Below are 22264 nucleotides of genomic sequence, written 5' to 3' on the forward strand. Positions count from 1 at the left end.
ATTACGCTGTCAATACAACGTTTTATAGTGTTCATAATTATTTTGTCATACTATTATTATAAATAATAAAGAAAACTGTTTCCAAAAGAATTTGTAAATTCACGGCAGTACAGAATCATGTTTGTGTTAAGCACCTACATTTTATTTCAATTTCTGTAATGGTTTCAATTATTATTAAATGTGTATTTATTGCACAGTGCAATGCATTATACACATGTCTAAGAATTAAACATTTATGTAAATTTACCTATCAAAACCTTCCGTTTTTACTGATTTTCCAAAATAAACATATATACACAATTACGTATCGCATCACTACTACGAAAACTATTATATTGCAAAAAAGCAACAACCACTTAGTAGATTAAAAAAGAGCAGGACTCTGTACAAACTAGTGAGGTAATCTATCACAAAATGCATCTTCAGCAAAGATATATATATACAAACATCTTATTTGTTCCATGACTCCTGCTTTTTCTATTTTAACTAGTATTTTGAAAATTGTGTTTAAAGCCCTTGTTTCACCTCTGCTCAAGTACAGTATGAAAGCTTACAGTTTCAAATCTGGTAGGTTTACTATCTCAACCATACTTTACATTACCATAGATTGAATCGATTCATAGAAATTGAGTAAGTAATTGATTGACAAATTCCGGTTCTTTAATAGATATTCTGAAGTATAAATATCTATTAAGCAGACTGAGTAAGTAATTGAATGACAAAATTCCGGTTCTTTAATAGATATTTCTGAAGTATAGATATATATTAAGTAGACTGAGTAAGTAATTGATTGACAAATTCCGGTTCTTTAATAGATATTCTGAAGTATAGATATCTATTAAGTAGACTGATTGAAAACCGATATAAGACACTAACCTGCCTCTCCTTGACCATCTCTCCAGGGCTGGCGATGCCTGTCAGTGTCCAGTGGTTCACACTTGTAGATTGGTTTCTTGGAATCTGCGTCCACCACGGGCCCCAGTATCCTGTTCCGTAGGTCTGGTTAGCGTACTGCTTCAGTGTGCACTTGGCATTGCGGTACACCAGGCAGCGGCCATATCCTGTCACAGTTACAATAAACAGGTATAGAAACAGTTTATATAGGTAAGTGATGGCAATAAACAAATGCTTGTTCATCAGCCAAGTTCAGTTCTCTACGTTTATAATATTGAGTACTAAAAAAATTTTTCAAAACAACATATATTAAAACCAGTTATTTTTGACTAGTCACTTTGTTATTTTGATTCCAGTACAATATCTACTACGAAATTTGAAGAAATAGTGATATTACTTTAATAACTGTAAATGTTTTTAATTGTTTCAGAAAAATATGTATTTTATCGCATTTTAAATCAAAATTGGGTAGAGACCTGAGGTAAGATATCAAAATCATTTCTTAGAGGGCGTGAATATTAGTACTGGTATGATCTGAGGATGACTTAGTCTTCATACATTGGCTCCCGTAACATTCTACATAAATATGAAGTACTATAGAAATTTATACCTCGATCAAGAGAAGCTTTGTTCAGTATCAGAGCATCCTCGATATCATATCCCGAGTAGCTCATGACTGCAATTGTGGCATTCTGTCCCGCAGGTAGCTTGTCAAAATTTATTAGTTCAATAGTTCTTGATTTGACCATCGGGTAGCTTGAGGGTACACTAGATTGTACATGAGTGTGTCTATCCGGTTGCGTTGATTGTAGCCAATGGTGCCTGCCAAACAAATCCATACATTAACATTTATAGATTTAGTATTTTTAATATTAACAATAAACTATTTGTAAAAAAAATTTAAATGAATATCTAAATAATATAGTTTAACTTTTTCTATTAACATGCTGCAGTCAGTTTTTGGGTGGTCACAATTTTTTCTACATTTCAGAGTCATTTTCTTTTAAGATAATTTTGCTAAAGGCATACAAAGTATTTGGAATCTTTTAATCACGCCATGTGGAACAATTAAAGTAGACACTTGGCAAAGTTTGTAAACCTATAAAAAACAAACTGAAGTTAAATTGGTTTTTAAGTATGTGGTTTTTAAAGTACTTTAAAGAAAGACATATTTTTGGGATAAGAAAAACTATATTTTTGAAATCCAATGTAATTGAAGTCATATACATATTTTCTAATAAATACAGTACTTAAGAAAATTTGTATTTTTTTACTAATAAAATCATGCCAGTCCTTTTAGTTGTCTGTCATAAGCACAATATTGCATATCCTAATACTAATTGCATACCATTCCTCGTTGAAATTACCAAAACTTTTTTTGTCTTTGTGGAAGGTCTTTATCTAAAGGGCAATGAAACAATTATTTATAAACTAATAAAACAATTAAACCAAACAAACCAATGAGTGAACCACCAATTGCAAATACTTTAGATATCTGACTTACAGTATTACTATTTGTACATTTTGGAAACAATGCAACTTAAGACAAATCTGTTAAAATCCAACTAAAAACTGAACAAGACAATACTTACCCATCGCTCTGTTTTCCCATAGCACACTGGTATGTGTTACGAGGGCTCTGATTGTGATGGGGGTACGGGACAAGGCCAGCACACACTCCTAATAGTGTAAATGCAGCTATCTCTAGATGCGTTGGTCTGCTCAGGTATTATGCTCTCCTCATCCAACGCTATCATCGAATCATTCTCCTCGTTTACATCCAAGTACTCGATGAGCCCTTGAAATAATAACAATTATGTTAGTTAATCAGATATTATGAGACGAATTTTAATTGTTTAATTTTGATGTAATTCCTATGTTAAACCTAGAAGATGTTTTATAAATTGTAAAATAGGTGTGATCACATTTGGCACACACACAAAACGGCCACAATCTTTCAACGTTTTATTACTAAATACTAGCTAATGAACTTATCCAAGACTTGTTTTACAACTATCTCCTTATCAAATTTAATTTGAATTCATCACAAATTATGGCAATTTTCAAAAGTTATGCAAAGTTATGAGAGTGACTATAATACTTCTATGAAGTCTATCTAAAAAAACAGACTTGATTTGTGTAAAATACTAGGAACTTTACTACTGAAGCAACTTTAGAGGTTTATTTTATAAATTAACTTATACTTCCATTGTATTAATCTATTCATTCCAGTTTTGACTTAAAATCTCACAAGTGATAGTTTTTCAAAAAAGTTCAGCTACTTGGAAAAGTTTATTAAATTTTGATTACTGTAGCACAATTGACAGAACAAAAATAATAAATGTACATATAAAAACTAATTGTACACAAACACAAAATAAGCTATTTCAAATAATAGATTTTGAATTTCGATGATTTTTAACTGAAATATCCCTTCCGGTTTATTAGAAAAAAGGTAGATTTAAGGTGTGGCTCTCATCTGAATTGTCAAACTAAAGTGCATTTTTTTAGTTTAGACACTTCATTTGTACAACACTTACTGTGCACATGCAGCCTCTAAGATTGGAATGTTGTTAATACAGTTTGAGCGCTTTTAAATATTTAGAAACTCCAATATCTTGAAATCTTACATGACAAATATCTTTCATGTAGTGCAAACAAACATATTCGTTTTTTAACAATCCAATGTTATTATACAATTCTAAAACTTGTACAGCTGTTACCTAAAATCTCATGAAATAACAAAAACCATGTAAATGAACTCATATACTACATAAGAATAAGAAGAATAAAGAATGATTTATTTTCTCATTTTCTTACAGGCTACATACATACATCAATACATAACGGTAAATTAATATAATGGAGTTATAATTTCCTAAATCTTGCCAGGTCTGACTGCACCATTACAAAAGACTGGAAATAAAAAATTACTTCCTTCAAAATACCTAAAACTAAATTTATAGTTAAAATATAACCTACATCTAAATGCGCTTAGGCCTATACTTTACAATAAATGAGAAAATGTAGGGCCTCCAAGGCTAAGCCTGTTTGGAGGTTCCTTATTATATTTTAACACATAAAAAACATCAGCAAACAACTTAATTTTAACAATTTAGATCTCTCTTGAGGATATAAATTAATATATTATTTAATCAAAACAAAATATAATAATAGTTGTAATCAACCTGCTTATTTGAGTTATGTTAGATTTTTCAAATTATTTGAATATATATATTCAAATAATTTGAAAAATCTAACATAACTCAAATAAGCAGGTTGATATATATATGGGCCGTGAGGTAAAAAACCAGTTACTATGTCTGAATATATAAAACTGAATTTATATCCTCTAGTTCACAAAACAACCACCTTCCCAATTTAAAAAAAAATACCTAATTTGTTATTTGAGTTTTTTATATTGTTAGGTAATTTATTAAAAATCCACGGTGACATAAAAATGGATGATTTAGTAAAAAAAGTATTGTTTGGTTTTGGAACTCATATATTTCCTGAATTTCTTAGTTTTAAGCTGTATTCATTTGCTTCTTAAGTTGGTAGTATTTATCAAATCATAGTATTGTTTTAATACTTTATATATAAATAACATCTTGATAGGGAAAATCTTAAGCTCCTTAAATAATGGTCGTGAGTGTTCAAATATATGACTGTGGGTTATTAATCTGACAAAGTCTTTTGCTGCATAAGTAATGAGTTTAAATTTGAATCATACGCACTTCCCCAAAGAAATATGCCGTATTCAATTCGACTTTGTACAAGCGCAAAATATAACATTATAAGTATTTTTCAAATTGCAAATGTTTCTTTAAAAAAATAAAAAATTCTTATAATATTATTGAGTTTTTTTGTAATTTTCGATATGTGAATTTTCCAATTAAATTCACTATCCATATGAATTCCCAAATATTTTATAATACCCGATTTTTGTATCGTTGAACAATCCATTGTTAAGCAATTATTGATTTGGCTTGATTTCAAAATACAGTCAGCACATCTATAGAAAACAGGTTCAAAATATAATGTCATTTTTTCTGAGACTGAAATTGACATATTTTGTTTTTTCCGTACTTAAAAGCATATGGTTCATTGTGAATCACCACTGAATTATTTCTAGATCTTTGCTCATAGCAACGTGGATATCAGTCCAGCTATCTTTGACATAGCTAAGGGCTGTTATCATCAGCAAATGATGTTAGTGTTCCTTGAAATCTGGCATCGCATAGATCATTTATATATATAATGAAAAGGATTGCTCCCAATACTGACCCTTGGGGCACGCCATATAAGATTTTTAACCCATTTCACTATATGTGGAGTGCATTCTGACACACTGATACCTATCCCGTAAATAACTTTTAAACCAAGAATAAGCTATTCCTCGAATACCACACTTATAAAGTTTTTTTTAATAAAAATTGTATGATCTACAGGGTTCGAAATGCTTTTTTTATATCTAAGAATAAACCACTTATACATTTACTTGAATTTAGGCCATTGTATTACATTTTTGGTAAAATTAAATAGGGCACTTTCGGTATTCATATTTTCTCTGAAGCCAAATTGATTTTTACTAAAAAAAATCGGTCTTATTTAAAAAATTAACAATTTTCTTTTTCATGAGTTTTTCATAGATTTTTGAGAAACAAGAAAGCAATGAGATTGGGCGGATAGCTATTACACGTACTGCTTAGTCCACACCTTTATATATAGGAATTACAACGGCTTGTTTTTAATTGTGTTGGAAAAATTCCTTTTTTTAAAACTAAAATTGATCAAGTATGAGAGAATAGTGACTATTTCTGGTGCGACAGTTTTTTATAATATATCAACTAATTTCATCTATACCTGGAGAAGTATTATTTTTCAATGAATTAATTATACCAAGGATTTCTTCCTCACATACAGTTTCTAAAAATATAGTTCTTTGTTGGTGTTTATCTATAAAGTAATTTCTTATGTTTAATTTAGAAAAAAATCAGATGGAACATTATCGGACAATTTTAATCCACTTACTAACATTAAAGAAAATACTGATTAAATTCATTTGCTACATACTCTGAATCATATTCAAGTTTGCCATTTACATCTAAGCCTATGGTTTTACTATTTTTTATTCTTTGGTTTGTAATGTCATTCAAAACTTTCCAAGTGTTTTTAGTATTACCTTCACACCTTTCTAATTTATTTTTATAATAATCATTTTTCAATATCCTAATTTCCTCTAGTAGCTTATTTCTAAAACGTATATAATGATTTTTCAATTGAATGTTTTGAGGATGATGATTTTTGACTAATTTTGAATAATGAATTCCTTCTTTTAATCTTTTTAACAGATTGCATCATTAATCCAAGGTTTTAGTTTCTTGAATTTATTTTTTTGTAATATTGATTCTTTGCTGCAACTTATACAATTTTTAAATGTTTTAATAAACGAATCAAAAAGCTGACGACGGATTAAGTTTATTGTAAACACAAGACCAATCCTCAGCGGCTAACAGCTGCTTTAGATTCACATAATTGATACGCTGGCCGTCCCGGTGGGGCGGAGGAGGGGGCCGGGTCTCCCCCTCCACCACCCCACCAAGAGCAATGCATACCAAAGAGTGGTCTGTGATACCAGCGTGTATTGTTGTGACATCGATTGTTACCGGGCGCTTATCATATAAACGCGCATAGACATGATCAATGCATGTCCTAAAAATCCACATATCCTAAAACTCTTTTTATTGCTCTGTGATGCATAGTAACTGAGATATAACCAATTCTTTTCTGAACTTAGACTGGTTACCATCTTGAACAGATATTATACAATTGCTCTAACAGACGGTATACAAGCAATGTATAAATTACTAGCTCACTACAAAGTTTTAATTTGAAACGGTGAGAAATCATGGCAAATATAATGTTTACCACTATTTCCACAATGTTACTCTGCTACTCAATTACTTTGTTAAAAGCCCCGTTTACACTGCCCGAGCATTCGTCGCAAACAGGAGTGACGAAACGATCATTCGTTCGAGGCTCAGGCAGTGTAAACAGTTTCGGCGAGCCGAGCAAGGTCGAATCGAATGCTCGTTCGTGCTCGAGCCTGATCCGCCCGATGTCGGTTTTCCGGCGAATCATCAAAGGGATGCTCGTTCGCCGCTCGCTCAGTGTAAACACCTCGGGTTTTCTTCGAACAGCGTTCACCGAATTCTGTTCTTGCCTACTGGCTGTCGAGTTCACACGTCTCCCATTTCGAGTGTGGAATTCCTTCTTTAGTTTATTCTGTGTAGTAATTTTTTCGGTGAAAGCAGCATGGAGTGGGAGAATGAAAAGTGCCTCCTTTTAGTTTCTCTTTATGAGGGGCACCCAGAGCTGTGGCAGCCGAACCACAAGCTGTACTTCAACAAAATTAAAAAAAATGACGCTTGGGAAGCTATAGCGACGCAGTTGGAGACGACATACGGACACCGTCAAAAGCAAAATAACCTCCTTGTTGGCTTCCTTCAGGAGGGAGAAGAACAAGGAAGAAACTTCAAAAGGGACTGGAAAAGGTAAGTCAGCCTTCTTCTAGCAAATTTATAGCTTTTTCCGGTGAAATTCATAATTTTTTCAACAAAATTCATTAATCTTTCAACCAATTTCATACACTTTGAATACACCAATTGACAATATTATTTTCAAGAAATCATAAATAATAATAAAAATAGAAGGTGATCATCTCTTAATATATAAAAAGTTAAGTATCTTTATTATCGTTATTATAATATAGAAAAATAAAAGGTGGAATGGAAATAAGATGTTGTGATTTGCAGCCAGACGGTGCATTGTTCTCTGAATAGTACACCTATGTTTTCGGTTCAACGAATTGATAATTAAATGTACCTATTTTTATCAGGTGCAGACGAGATCTACAGGAGCAAATGGTTTGCTTACGAAGCTTTTGGGTTTTTGAAGGATAAGAACAAGTGCAAGGAAACCATCAACTCATGTACTTCACAAAACGCTTCAAAGGAGAATGATTCACAGGTAAGCTCACGAATTACACTTTTTTAACCTGCATGGCTTATTAGAGATTCATTTTTATGTACTTAAGCTTGAAATGCCTCCTAATAGATTCAGGTTATAATATGCCTCCTAGGTAGTACAATAAATAGGTAATGAATCAGAATCAGAATCAGAAAATTTATTGTGGTAAACATTTTCACAAATGCGACACAACGTCCATGCTTAGGCTTAATGATTATTTGACTAATTACTAAGTCTATCTACCTGACTTATCAAACTAACAAACTCTTCAATATTGTAACAGCAGAAATCCAACAACAAACATTTAATTTTCAATTTAAAAGGTCTTAAGCTAAGTTGTTGGATATGGGTTTGGTAACAAATTATACAGTTTTTTTTTTTGCCTATTTCTAAAAAGTTTGATTTAGTGGAATGATAGTTGTACTTATCTAATCTAAGCATATTACAGTTTCTTGTGAAATAACCATGTACAGAAACTATTAGTTGGCACAGAATTTAAATGAGTTTTTACATACAACAAACATTCCAATATAAAAATAGAATAAACAGTTAAAATCTTAAGCTGTCTAAAATTATGGTTTACAGTGAGTTCTATTCCCCACCTGACATATAACTCTCACAGCCCTTTTTTGTAATACAAGTACCCTTTTTACATTCCCATCATTACCCCATACTAAAATTCCATAGGTTAAATGGCTATGTATGTGGGCATAATAAACAGCTTATTAACACTTCTCTATTAACAATTGATCTTAACCTACACAACATAAAAATTCCTCTTGCCATCTTTTTACATAACATTTCAATATGAACATTCCATTTAATATTAGACTGTACATAAACACCAAGAAATTTAATATTATATATGTCAACATCATTTCTTAAACTAAAACATAAGATTTTGGGTTTTACTCTGGTTCAAAACATAAAGAATTTGCTGCACACCAAGCCAGATAGAAATAACCAGAACATTCTCTTAACAGTCTTCAAAGGAACGCTGCCCTTTGATTCCAAAGATCCATAAATAACCCTATTTCTTGTACTTGACTTCAAGACTTTACTATAACTATCCTTAGGGCTATCTTCAGTGTTGATAACTTGAGGTTTAGGCGCAATCAGAATGCTATCATGCGTAATCGTTTTGCCATGATACGGCTCCATTTGTCATGAAGTATGTTGCAAAGGCCTCGCGGATATCTTTAGCAGTAGAATTTGATCTCCTGGGTACTTTTTTCAAACCAAGAAGGGATGCCGGAGCCACCTCATTTCTCCAGGTACCAGGTGTAACCTCTCCATTTTCCTCGGTATCCAAAGCACCCACTGGGCAATATAGACGTGACGAACTTGCACTTCTACGTAGAAAATTGTGGAGGTAAACGCAGGCCATTACAACCCACTTGGCGTTCTCAGTTTCCAAAAGCAAAGGTTTCCTTAGCACACGAAACACAGAAGCTAAAATGCCAAAAGCATTCTCTACCACCCTTCTGGCCCGGCTCAATCGGTAATTGTAAATTCTTTCTGGGGACCCTTGTGGATGATAACCAGAGTACGGTTTCATCAAACTGTCACTCAATGCAAAAGCATCGTCCCCCAAAATGACGTACGGGCTGGGGATACTCGAATTCGGCAGTGGAGATGGTGGGGGAAGTTTCAAGTTGCCCTTTTCAATATTGTCGTACAACTGAGAATTTTTGAAAACTCCACCATCTGAAATCCTGCCTTGACATCCAACGTCCACAAACATGAAGTTATAATCAGCGTCGACAAGCGCAAATAATACAAAACTGAAAAAAGGACTTGTAGTTGAAGTATTCGCTCCCGCTTTTGGGCGGACATTGTATTGCTACATGCTTTCCGTCGATGGCTCCAACAGCATGGGGGAAGTCCCACTTCTCTTCAAATTTCTTGGATTCGCATAGCCACTGTTCTTCATTTTCGGGCATCTGAAATGAAACAATATTTCTTATTACGTACACCCATAGCGTCAAAATTAAATTATATACCTACACACTATTAAATAACTACAATTAAATTTTTTATAGCGGAACCAATAGTTTGTAATAAAACCCTCAAGTATTTTAGTTAATTTGCTAATTCATTTCTTCATTTTTAAGGTTGAGCTCATTCAGGAAGAGGACGATAATACAAGTGAATCTGCTTCCCAAATTACTCAAACCCTCCCTCATCAGCAATCTCAAGAGATACGATCGGCTTCCAGTCAAACGGCACTGGGTTTTGCAAAGCCTACTCCAATGAAGCGCAAAAGAACGCCAGCCTCTCCACGGTCTCAAGTTGACGAGGTGGTCGGCATACTGCATAATGCTGTGAGGCGTGATGCTTGTGATGTGTATGGTGAGCATGTTGCGATGAAATTAAAATCTTACTCCAAGAGGACACAAGCGTTTGTCCAGCACCACGTCAACAACATTCTTTTCGAAGCCGACATGGGCCGCTATGACGAACTTCCTCATCAAAATCGCCGGTTTATCTCATCAGTTTTCGCCGAATTATTCAGCCTCTCCGTCCCCTGCTACTACGTTTTCGTCAGCGAATTCTGGCCCACCTTCTCCGGCTATTTTACTACATCCACAACAGACTACACCAGAGTACAGTGGGGACTCTACTTCACCTCTGTCCTCTCTTCCTACATACCACCATCTAGAACCTCAACCCCCCACCACAGACCATTCACATCAATCAAGCAGTGATGATGCAGATCCGCTCGCCTCCGTATTTGCCTCGGATCCTGGAACTGGGGTACCCTCAGAAGCAGGAACATTCTTTTCCTCGTTCTGTTAAAATATTCACACGTTTGCACCTTATTCAATAGTTCCGTTCAACGTTTTTCATGTACTTATTCCAAATATATATATTTCCAAAAATAAAATTATATTATACATTTTTGTTCTTACCTTGACATACTCCTGTAGTGCTTCTACGATGGCCCGACAGACTTCAGGAACAAGTAAAGAAATTGTAGGCTTAGAAACCCTGAAGAGATACATGAGGCTACCGTACGAGTCACCACTTGCTAAAAAATCGAAAGAGTTATCGCCAACCGGGACTGATGCAGGAACGCACTCTCGGAAGTTGGTGTCGGTTTTGGCAATTTTCCCTTCTATCCTTCCCAATATGATGGCGAAATCGTCTAACGACATTCGGCTGAAGTTTTCGAAGAGCCCTCCGTGGTCTTCTTTCAAATCTCTCAGCAAAATAGTGTGGTTCCTCTTTTTTCAAAAATGAAGACTCCCACACGCGTCGCCTTTTCCTTCCTCGCGTTTCCTCCTGTAACAGGATGAGGACGGCCGCAGCGGAAACCGCAAGTTTTTGACAGTCCCGGGTGCCATCATCAATATTCACTGCAAACGCTCACGAGAAACTGATCGACACAAATGCTCGAGCAGTGTAAACAGAGGGCTCGTTTGCGTTCGTGCTCGTTGAAAACCGGCGAGCTACGATCACGAATGCTCGATGCTCGATGCTCGGGGATGTTTGGGCAGTGTAAATGGGGCTTAAGACAGCTATCAAGAACACTTGGTCATATAAAAGATACAATAAAGAACGTTATTGAAAAAGGTACAAGGCTGAAAGTTGTGTAAAGTTACTTAATATTTTTTTTAACATGTAATTATGTTATACAACTTAATTACATAACATGCCTTAACACATACCCTTTTTCTAACATACCTCGTCTTTTTTGGTATGTTAGAAAAAAGACAATTTAAAATTTTTGCACAATATATCTGTAATCTTGAAAAACGTTTAATTAGTCAAGTCTGTCTTACAGACTGATCCTAGCGATAACCAAGTACTAACAGGTAATACTCAACTTCAGAATGCTTTTTTGGATAAAAAAAAAACTCTCATCAAAGACCACCTGTTACTCTGACTTGACTCAGTCACATATGAGAGAACAAGGTTTGACTCTGTTAAAGCAATGATAGTTACAACGATGGTCTCTGTAAATACTCTCACTAATACTTCTATTATTGTATATTAGTGATTAATATGTGGAAATTATAAAATTCCATGAACCGTAATACAACCAAAATTATGAGAGGTTTCTATAAGTACAATAGAACTCTATAGATCGCTCATTACTTGAAATAAAGATTTAAAGAACATCATACACTTTTAAAATATTCCTGTGTATACAAAAATAAACTATGATGCTTTGAACTATTACCTATGAACTACTTTATGTTCACTTGGTACATAACTTACCATCTATGAGAAAGTCATGAAACTTTCGGATGCCTTGGTTCAACTCGTCAAGATGGAATTGTTTCACTAGTGATTCTCCTTTTTCCACAATTATGTACGGTCTGAAACATAAACTTCATTGTTTAAAAAGAAACACAATAATAATATTTATTTTAAAATGTTTAAATCACCAATAAATCCTTTGCCAAACGCTTATTTTATGTTATTTTCTAAAAAAACAGTTGTTACAAGTTTATAATGTAAAATAAAACAAACTTTTTTTAAACAAAATTAGTAAAGTTTAAAATTCATACTCCCAAACATACACCAATTTTGTTTTTATAGAAAACCCAACTTGCAATATACATATAATTATAAAAACCTTATTTGATTTTCTCAGAACTATATATTATGTATTGTTTAAAAGGAAAAAGTATTTACAAATATATGCGATTGTATGATCAAAAAGTACAAAAGACTAAAAATAACCATACACAACCTTTTACCAGTTTTAACAATTAATAAGAGTAATACAAAAATTTGAAAAATTTTATTATGAAGATCAACATGATTCGTAAGTGTTGCTGAAGTTTTTTAAATAAATAAATATATACATATATATATATATATATATGTATTATATATATATATATATATATATATATTTATAAAACAGTAAATAGGTCTTGATAGCAAAAACAATAGTACAATGGCACAGAAAATGATCAAACATTGCTGGCAGCTGACCAAGAAGATATAAAATTAATCCCAAACCGTCTTTTCTTTACCAGATCCACTTTCTGCCAATCCGTATCTTAAAATTAATTAAACAACCCATTCCGATTTTTTCAACAACTGGTGATCTTACTTTACAAATCATATTGATACAAACAAAATTTACAAGGTACACTTATTTGTAATTGTAATATTTTAAGAATGTTTACAAGGATACCTCAAAAAGAATTTTATCTCTGTACTATAATGTAAATGTAATTCATTTATTTCATTTTTTTATATTGCATCATGATTACATGACATACGCATATTTTAGAAGGATAGCCGAGAATACAAACAAGGACGGCAAACTGAAATGGCCACACAAAGCAAGCAAATTGTAAATTTAGGGAATTATTATATTCCTGAGTATTATAAAACATAAACATTGCTATACTTGTTCTCATGTCATAACAAGACTATTGTAAAATTGTGTTAAAATTTTGTGAGAACTTAGTTAAATTACTACAAAAGTTAGTGAAAAAGTTTCAGTTTCAAATCTATTACGGCTCTCCAGAGCGTGGCAAAAAATATAAAAATAATAGTTGTGTTATCTATGTTTTGAATTGGTTTGAAACTGGAGAACTTAAAATATGGACATGACAGACTATAAAAAATAATAAGTACTAAGATAAATCTAATTATAATCAATGTACAATCAGCTGGTATCCATAGAGTTAATTAATACACCTGTTATACACACCACTAGTAAAGTAATTTGATAACAATCTGATCCAATTCATAGTTACCTGCAAAGCCTTCCTCCATCACAGGAAATATAAACACATCTGTGTTTATGTTGAGGATAAATGGAGACAAAGCCACAAACACGACCACACCTCCGCAACAGTCGGAAAACCCTCACCACGTGGCGGTAGTTGCCGGTCACTCCCAAAATATTACCTAGACAAGACACTCATCTGTCCCACTGTATGCATGGAATTAGATTCTATACAAATCTAAGCTTAAAATAAGTGTTGCCAAAATATAGCTTGCTCTTTGTTTAAATACTAGTGGACATTGTATCTCACTGTTTTCACTCTACAGTTCTGGAAGATGTTTTGTTTTACATTGTATCAATTGTATACAAAATCAATTTTATCTTTTTTTAATGGCTTTTAAAGCTGTTTACGCAACAAAAATTTTTACCATTTTTAACATGTATATAGTGCAAAATACATACAACATATTAAAAATCAATCAAATCAGATCGTTGCAAACTGTTAATTATTTTTTTCTATACAGCCCATGTTAAATGTTTATATAGTATTGTATCTGTTTAATCAACAGGTAATTTAAAATGTTTGTCCACTGTTACAGTCCTGTTGCTACAAACAATGTGTCATCGTAAAGTCAGTAGAGTAGCTTACCATTGAGTATGACCATATATACTCCAGGAGCATACATCTCTTCTCCTGCCAGCAGACTGATGTGTTCCACTCCGATGTTGTACAGCACTTGTGCTATTGGCCCCTCATCCAGCTCTGTAGTGATGTGAGTCATCAGAGCCAGGTTCTTCACTAGACCGCAGGCCTGCAACACATACCCTCAGTCAGTTATTGTTACTTTCTAAACATACTTTAAACACCTCTGTTATTTTTATCACTATTTTGCAATAAAAATATTTCGATAATATTGGTATCAGAATCAAGTAAAAAGAGCTGCAGTATCAAGAATCCTCAATACCACTAAGTATTGAGGTATTCCGCAAGGAAGACCTAAGATCCTGACAGGAAAATTGTGTCCTTTACTATCATTAACAAAAGATAGGAAAGGCAAAGATAGGAAAGGCATCACATATGCTGCCTCTGTGATGCCAGCACACATTCTTTGCTCATGTGCAATCATAGATTGTTATGATTGTTGTTGAAACTACATTCCAAATACAATTAAGGTAACTTATTGTTACCTTAGGTATACCTGTTATATCCTGTTCTTTAAATAATTTTATCTGAAATTTGAACATGTTTTTGGGTATATTTTTATTAAGTTAAATTATGCATATTTTATATTTGTTTCTTCTATTTGTTGTTGTTATCCTTAAGTATTTATTTATTTTTGTTAGGATTCAGTTTTTTTTCTAGAAATGTTAATTGTTGCTTTGTTTTTCTCGAGAATTTTTGATATGTTAATTTGAAATTTGTATTTATTATTTTTTATATTGTAACTGCATTATTTTTAGGTGTTTGCTCTTGTAATAAAACTGCATGGACTTGACCAAAAATTAATTACAAATTAATTTCAAAGAATAGAATTAGTAATTAGTATATTTAGTGAAAATGCAGAGAAACCCAAATAGGATTTTTGTATTTATGAATAAAATGATTTGTAATTGTTATTTCAAAGAATAAACATATAACAAAATAAATCAAATGTGAAGCAGCCTCTCGTAAAAGATTCAGCCACTTTTTAATTTTACTATACTATCTAAATAAATGGTAAACATGAACCCTAAAGTATCTTGCTTTTCTTGGAGAGTTTACAACTCTTTTAGCAAATATAGTAGGGTTATATCACAATAAACCAAATTGGTGGCAGTGTTGGGTTGGCAGCAGTGTCTAATGACCCCTTCTCATAGTAATAGTCCAGGTATTCCCGTATCATCAGAATCGACCCATCACAATTAAATCTATATATTTTCAACCATCGCTCGTGGAGGAGTATCGTTATGAACCCACCTCTCCCTCAGGTGTGTCAGAGGGACACAACATGCCCCACTGGGATGGCTGCAGGGATCGGGGTCCGGACACTTTGCGAGTCTTCTCGAACTGGGAGTTCACTCGTGTCATCATTCCAAGGGCTGAAATGTACGACAAACGAGATAACACTTGGGTTACTCCCTGTCGCTCCATCTTAAACCGTTTTATTGTCCAGTTCCCCTGTTAACAAATTACACTTTATTGTAGTTATGAACAGTTTTCCAGAGTGTTGTCAATGCCGTATTAATTCACTACAAATTATTACTTACAGTTGAGATAGCAAAGACTAGTGCGTTAGTGATCAGATCCTGCCTCATATGTTTCACAATGTCAAACTGAGCTGCTTTGATCTTGGGTATGTTCTTGTCTGCAATCGCCTTCAACTGTAACAACATTTGATGTTAACTAAGGACATTTTATTTCATTCTGAGAATATTTGAGATATCAAAGCCTAAACTTAAAACAAACATAACAAGAGTATTACTTAACTTCAATTTTACGTTCAATCTTAGTTGGCATTCTTTACTAACCATTAACACATTTACAATGATTTGTACCCCATCAGACACACGCGATCTTTCACAACTGTCATTATGTACCCGATCGGGTACACACCGAGCTTTCGTAAAGTGCGTTATGTGTCCGATGGGGTACTCGTTAAAAATGCTATGCATTTCCCTATTGTGTTTTTATTGTTTGCCTTCCTCTGTGGTTTGTTAAATATGACTCCACACTTAAATAAATACCTCAGACTATCGTGTACCAAATCGGGTGCATGTTTGCTTAATTTTTAAGGTAAATTAATTTTTTAGGTACCTCTTGGGATATGCAGATTAAATTTTTTTTTAAACATACTGATATAGATTTTTTTATGCTAAATTGCAAAGCCTACATACTTTTTTGTTATACATAGATGTTTAACATTAAAAATGTTATGGTTTTTTGTCACTGTTATTGAAAAATTTTACGGCAAATAAAAAAGTTCAGAAATAAGGCGTCGTCGTGAAGGTGTTAGCACCCACCTCTAGAAAATGTCTAGACTTTAATTTAGATATTTAAAAAGAGAAAAGTATTGCCATCTACGTATCTATTATTTACTTTTAATTTTAAGATTCAGGTATGCTACAAACCTCACTGTTGAACCGCTTGAAACAATCTTCAAACATGAGTGACAGTAGTGACCCAGCCAACTCCAGCCGCTTGTTACCGTAGTAGTCACGGTCATCTAATGCTTCTGGATCATCCTGAGCCTGCATCACTCGACGCAACATCAGAGCCGTGTACACAGCCTTCAGCTTGAAGTTGAAGTTTTCAACCTGCATTGCACACCATAATTATTGCAGTTTTATAGTTATCTGTGTATAAGACTTACAAAATTGAGCTGCAGCCACTATGATATGCTTGTTAACAACCAACAGTAACAGCCGAGGATGGAGGTATACTATTATTGTATAATATAGTGTCAGTCTAGTGCAAGTGAACCAGGATGATTTCATTTTTCTGTACATCTCCAGTAATTTCTCTACACACCTCACCCTCATACCGAGCGTAATATTTTCATTTATTATACTCACCTCAAAGACAGTATACTATTTTCAATCTATTGAAGGATTAGCTAATTTTGTCTATGTGAATTAACTAATTTCAGGACAGTTAATGCTTTAAAACATCACAAAACATTTTAGATTAAAGGCTTGGTTGAAAACTGACAGAATACATCAGTGTATTCTTGTGTAAAGTGTACTGGACCCAAAACATCTAATTTGCATTCTTTGGAAAAATCTATTTCAAAACCCACTTGATTGTATTATTTTGTTTTGCAAGGCATTTATTATTAAATCATAACCATAATAACAGCTTTAAGAGTTAAAGAATAAATTAAACCAGTAGAACACCAAATCTAGCATTTTAGGAAAAAATACCTGCAATAAAATCATTAACCCTTCCCAAGATGTAGATGGATTTATTAGAATGGTAGACTTTAACCAAAATGTAAACCAATTATATCCGATATTACATATTGTGTCTCTTGGAGAATACAAAAGGTCTTTGAAATGGCTGGTGCACGCTCTGTTCCTATTGCAATTGGATAAGAAGTATTTATAGACGAACTTCACTCTGTGGCAGGGAGAGGGGGGCGCCCTTTGTCTAGTGCCGTCCACCTGCTCTTCTGTTCTACGCATCCTACAGAGCAATAACCAAATATATCCTTTGTCTGCCCAGATGATAAGATAAGATAATAGACCTTATTTACGAAAACTTAGATAGGAAAATGCTCTAATAGTTAGCAGTTTATATAATTTTCGTTTTATTAGACTGTACCATGAATTTGAATTTAGATCAAATTATCAGTATGGTAAATAGTTATTTTTTTATTTTTATCAATAAATAGCTAATTTTAACTCAAATACTCTGTTTTATGTTTTGCGTTTACCTCTTATAGCATATTTATAATAAAAATTAGCTTTGAACTTAAATAAAAATATATTGTACAGATGTTTGGCGTTATAGGGAAATCAATGGATTTATTAGTTACATGTGAAAGGTTAAATTAATACCAAATTCACAGATAGAAAACCAACACATTATTCATATTGTTTTCACACTAGAGTGTTCTTTAGCATCCTATCCAATAATTTATATTTAACTGAATAGACAACATAATTTGGACATAGGCTATTTGCATTCATTATTCAGTTTAAATTTTATGGAATTTTCTCACAATTAAGAAATTATATGAAATAGATGTTTCACGTCTTAATATTAAACTACAATACTAAAAATTTAATTTATAAAGTTTGAAAATAAAATAATAAACCTTACCGGAACATGGGCAAGTATAACCGTAGCTAACATATCTCTTGCTTCATCTACAGGAGGCTTTGGTTTACCACTCGGACCGAAAAACCTTTTCTGTTTGGCTTTCCTGCCAATGTAGCTGCAAAAATAGAAATCAGGGACTTAATTACACAAATTCCCACCATTAACATAAAAAATAACTGCATCAATTCTAACAGACATAGAAAATTAGGCACTAGTCATACATCTAAAAATAATAATAATACAGGGAATATGTTAACAAATGACTTAATTGTCTTCCATCAAAACATCCAACATTTGGAATCTAGAATTGACGCATTAATTATTATATTACAGGAAATAAATCCTGATGTAGTAGTTCTAACAGAACACAAACTAAACGAAAATATAATAGATAAAATTAAAATACCTGGCTATTCTTGCATAAACTGGTATGTAAGAAATTCTTGTCAGGGGGGAGGGGTTTTAATACTAGTATCAGAGAAATTAAGTAGTGTGAAAAAAATTTCTTTTAATGCTATAAACACTTTAAATCAAGATAAAGTTTTTGAGTCATGTGCTATAGAAATTAAGATAGACCAGACAAAATTTATTGTAGCTGGACTTTATAGAACACCCTCTGAGAAAATAGACATTTTTCTTGAAAAAATTAAACACATTTTTGGCAGAAATTTGTAAAATAAACAAAAATGTTTTAATAGGTGGGGATATTAATGTGGATGTTTTGAGGGAGGGCAGAAAGAAAACAGACTTTGTTAGTCTTATCAATATGCATGGGTTTCAATATACTATAAAAATACCTACTAGAATAACAGAAACATGTGAATCTGCTATTGATAATTTCATCACAAACCTAGACGAAAATTCTTTTGAAGTGGAATGTTTGATAACAGCTCTATCGGACCATGATGCACAACTTTTTAAAATAGTAAACATAAATAATAAAAGAGGTCATAATACAAAAAATACAGTAATGGGCAGGAAGTATGGAAAAGATAAAATTGACTTGTTTAAAGACGACTTGGAGAAACAAGACTGGACCGAACTTTACCAAAGTTCTGGTGAAGATAAGTTTCTTTATTTTTACAACTTGCTCAAATATTATTTTGATTTGCATTTCCCTCTGACTAAAATTACAAAAGGAAACCAAAATAAAAAGTGGGTGGATGATGAAATTGTTAATGAGCATGATAAGCTTATTGACATGCATCAGCAGTATAGGAAAGATAAGAGTAATATAAATCTAAAAGAAAATATGAAAGCACATAAGAAATATCTCAAAAAAACAATTTTATGTAAAAAGAAAAAACATTTTGATTTAAAAATAAAAAAGTCCACTAATGTTAACAAAACAATTTGGAATATCATTAATAGTGAAACAAAAAATAAAAAAGAAAAGCAGTCACCTAATAACATTGTACTTAAAAAGGATGATATTCTTATAGAGGATCTATACAAAGTTGCAAATATTTTTAATAACAATTTTGTTGAAATGGTTGATACTCATGTTATCCCTAATCTAAGTAAAAATGATGTTCAAACAGAGGATTCGATACAGCAAGTAACGGAATCCAGATTTATTTGTAATACAATTGATGATAAGACTCTACATATGATAATTGATTCAATAAAACCTAAGTGGTCAGCAGGGTATGATGACATACCCATGAAAATTGTTAAGGAAGCGAAATTACCACTAATTAAACCTCTTTTACATGTAATTAATGCATCACTCATAACTGGAATATATCCTTCTCAATTAAAGGTTTCAAAAGTAATACCAGTACATAAAAAAGGGGATTGTACTGATCCTCTTAACTACAGACCATTGTCTATTCAACCGTCATTATCTAAAATATTTGAAAAGTGTGTGCTGATTCAATTAGTTGACTATTTTGAAAACAATAAACTACTTGACATTGATCAACATGGATACAGGAAAAATAGATCCACATTAACAGCATTAAGAAATTATATTGAACACATTTTAGAGAACTTAGATGAGGGATACAACATTGTTGGCGCCTTCCTAGATTTGACCAAAGCATTTGACAGTGTTGATCATAAAATATTACTAGAAAAATTAAAAAGCTATGGTATCATTGGTAAAGAACTTAGCTGGATTAAGTCGTACTTGGAAGGCCGTCAACAGTTTGTTAATGTTAAGTATTTAAATAAAAATAATCAGCATGATGTTAGGTCTCATACAAAAAATGTGACCTACTCTGTCCCACAGGGGTCAATATTAGGCCCTTTCCTGTTTTTGTGCTACTTGGGGGGTTTACCTAATTATCTGTATGATATAATTGATAATAGTAAAATTTGTTTGTATGCGGATGATATAAGCTTGTGCATTGCCGATATGGAATTAGATACAACTAAAAAGAAATGTAACGAATCAGTTTCATTGTTAAAAAGTTATTTAAATAACAGAAATCTTTTACTCAATGATAATAAAACTACTTTTATACAGTTTTACTTGCAAAAATGTTGAATCAAACAAAATTAATATGAAAAACCTGGATAAAGAAACTAAATTTTTAGGGCTACATTTAGATAGTACACTTAATTGGAACATTCATGTACAAAAAATATGTAACAAATTAGGTTCAGGAATTTTTGCACTAAGAAGGCTAGCACCTTTTTGTAATAAACAAACCTTGAAATCAGTGTACTATGCCATGGTTCATTCACATATCGCATACGGGATTGAAGTGTATGGGGGAACAAGTGCTGTAAACCTGAATAAAATTTTACGTCTACAAAAGGAGGCAATTAGGGTGATTCTAAAACTCAAAAAAGATGAGTCATGTAAGTTACATTTTAAAGAGCTCGAGTTTATGACTGTATACAGCCTCTATATATATAGAACAGTATTATATGTAAAAAATAATGAGACTAAATTACCACGACAACTACATGTTCATGATTATAATACTAGGAACAAAAATAACTTTGTAATAAAACAACATAATAAAGAAAAATTTAAGCAAAGCCCAACTTATATGGGAATCAAGTTTATGGGGAACCTGCCAGGTAGCATCAGGAATGAAAAACAATAGTGTTAGATTCAGAAATAAATTAAAACAGTTTTTAATTGATTTGTCATGTTATAACTTTGAAGAGTTTTACTCCCAGAGCCTTGTATTTTGATTTTGATTTCTGAAGTCTAGTGGAATTAATTATAATTTGGTAATAAAATTAATTTAAATAATATTAAACCTATTTTTAACTATGTTAAGATTTTTAAAATAATTGACATTAAAAGCATTGTATGTATGTACAACTAATATAACATCACCTTAAATATTTATTTATTAAGAATGACGCATTCATGTACATTTTTATGTATGTCTTGAATAAAGATATTATTGATTGATTGATTTAATTAAGAATAGTAGCACTGCTAGGTACTAATCAAATTGTACATGGCTTGCTGATGGTCTTCCAACTGACAGTTTTTTCTCAAAATCCATCTGATTTCTTTCATGTTCTAGTAATTTCTATTGTTTTGAGTGGCTGGATTGCTAAAGAACTTTTATTACAATGATCAACCTGGTTGTTCATTGACGTAAATAACGTTTAAATGAGATTAATTCAGAGATGAAGATTCTTAAACAGTTACATTTGGAAGAAGGCTATGCAGAATATTTCTCAATCATTTTATTAGTATCCTGGGCATACTTTTATTGTGATAAAGGGTAACTGACTCACTACAACTTTATATAAAGGACTTGTTGAAGCTAAAATACAGAATTCGGCTACGGATGTGAGTAGTCAATCCTATATTGTCCAATAACTGAAGTCTTCCCATGGAACAGCTACTTCCTAAATGTCCTACA

At 32.5% G+C, this 22264-nt stretch overlaps 1 protein-coding gene and 1 pseudogene across 1 annotated transcript; both read right to left on the reverse strand.

Moving 5' to 3' along the window:
- Positions 1-876: 876 nt before the first annotated feature.
- LOC124373854 overlaps positions 877-22264 on the reverse strand; it is a 33223-nt pseudogene continuing 11835 nt past the window's right edge.
- On the reverse strand, positions 8862-9872 carry LOC124373855. The gene has a single exon (XM_046832177.1). It carries the CDS (start codon positions 9668-9670, stop codon positions 9053-9055), a length of 618 nt encoding a protein of 205 aa, XP_046688133.1. The 5' UTR covers positions 9671-9872; the 3' UTR covers positions 8862-9052.

The sequence above is a fragment of the Homalodisca vitripennis genome, unplaced genomic scaffold, assembly GCF_021130785.1.
Source record: "Homalodisca vitripennis isolate AUS2020 unplaced genomic scaffold, UT_GWSS_2.1 ScUCBcl_6535;HRSCAF=13790, whole genome shotgun sequence".
In the NCBI taxonomy this organism is placed as follows: Eukaryota; Metazoa; Arthropoda; class Insecta; order Hemiptera; family Cicadellidae; genus Homalodisca; species Homalodisca vitripennis.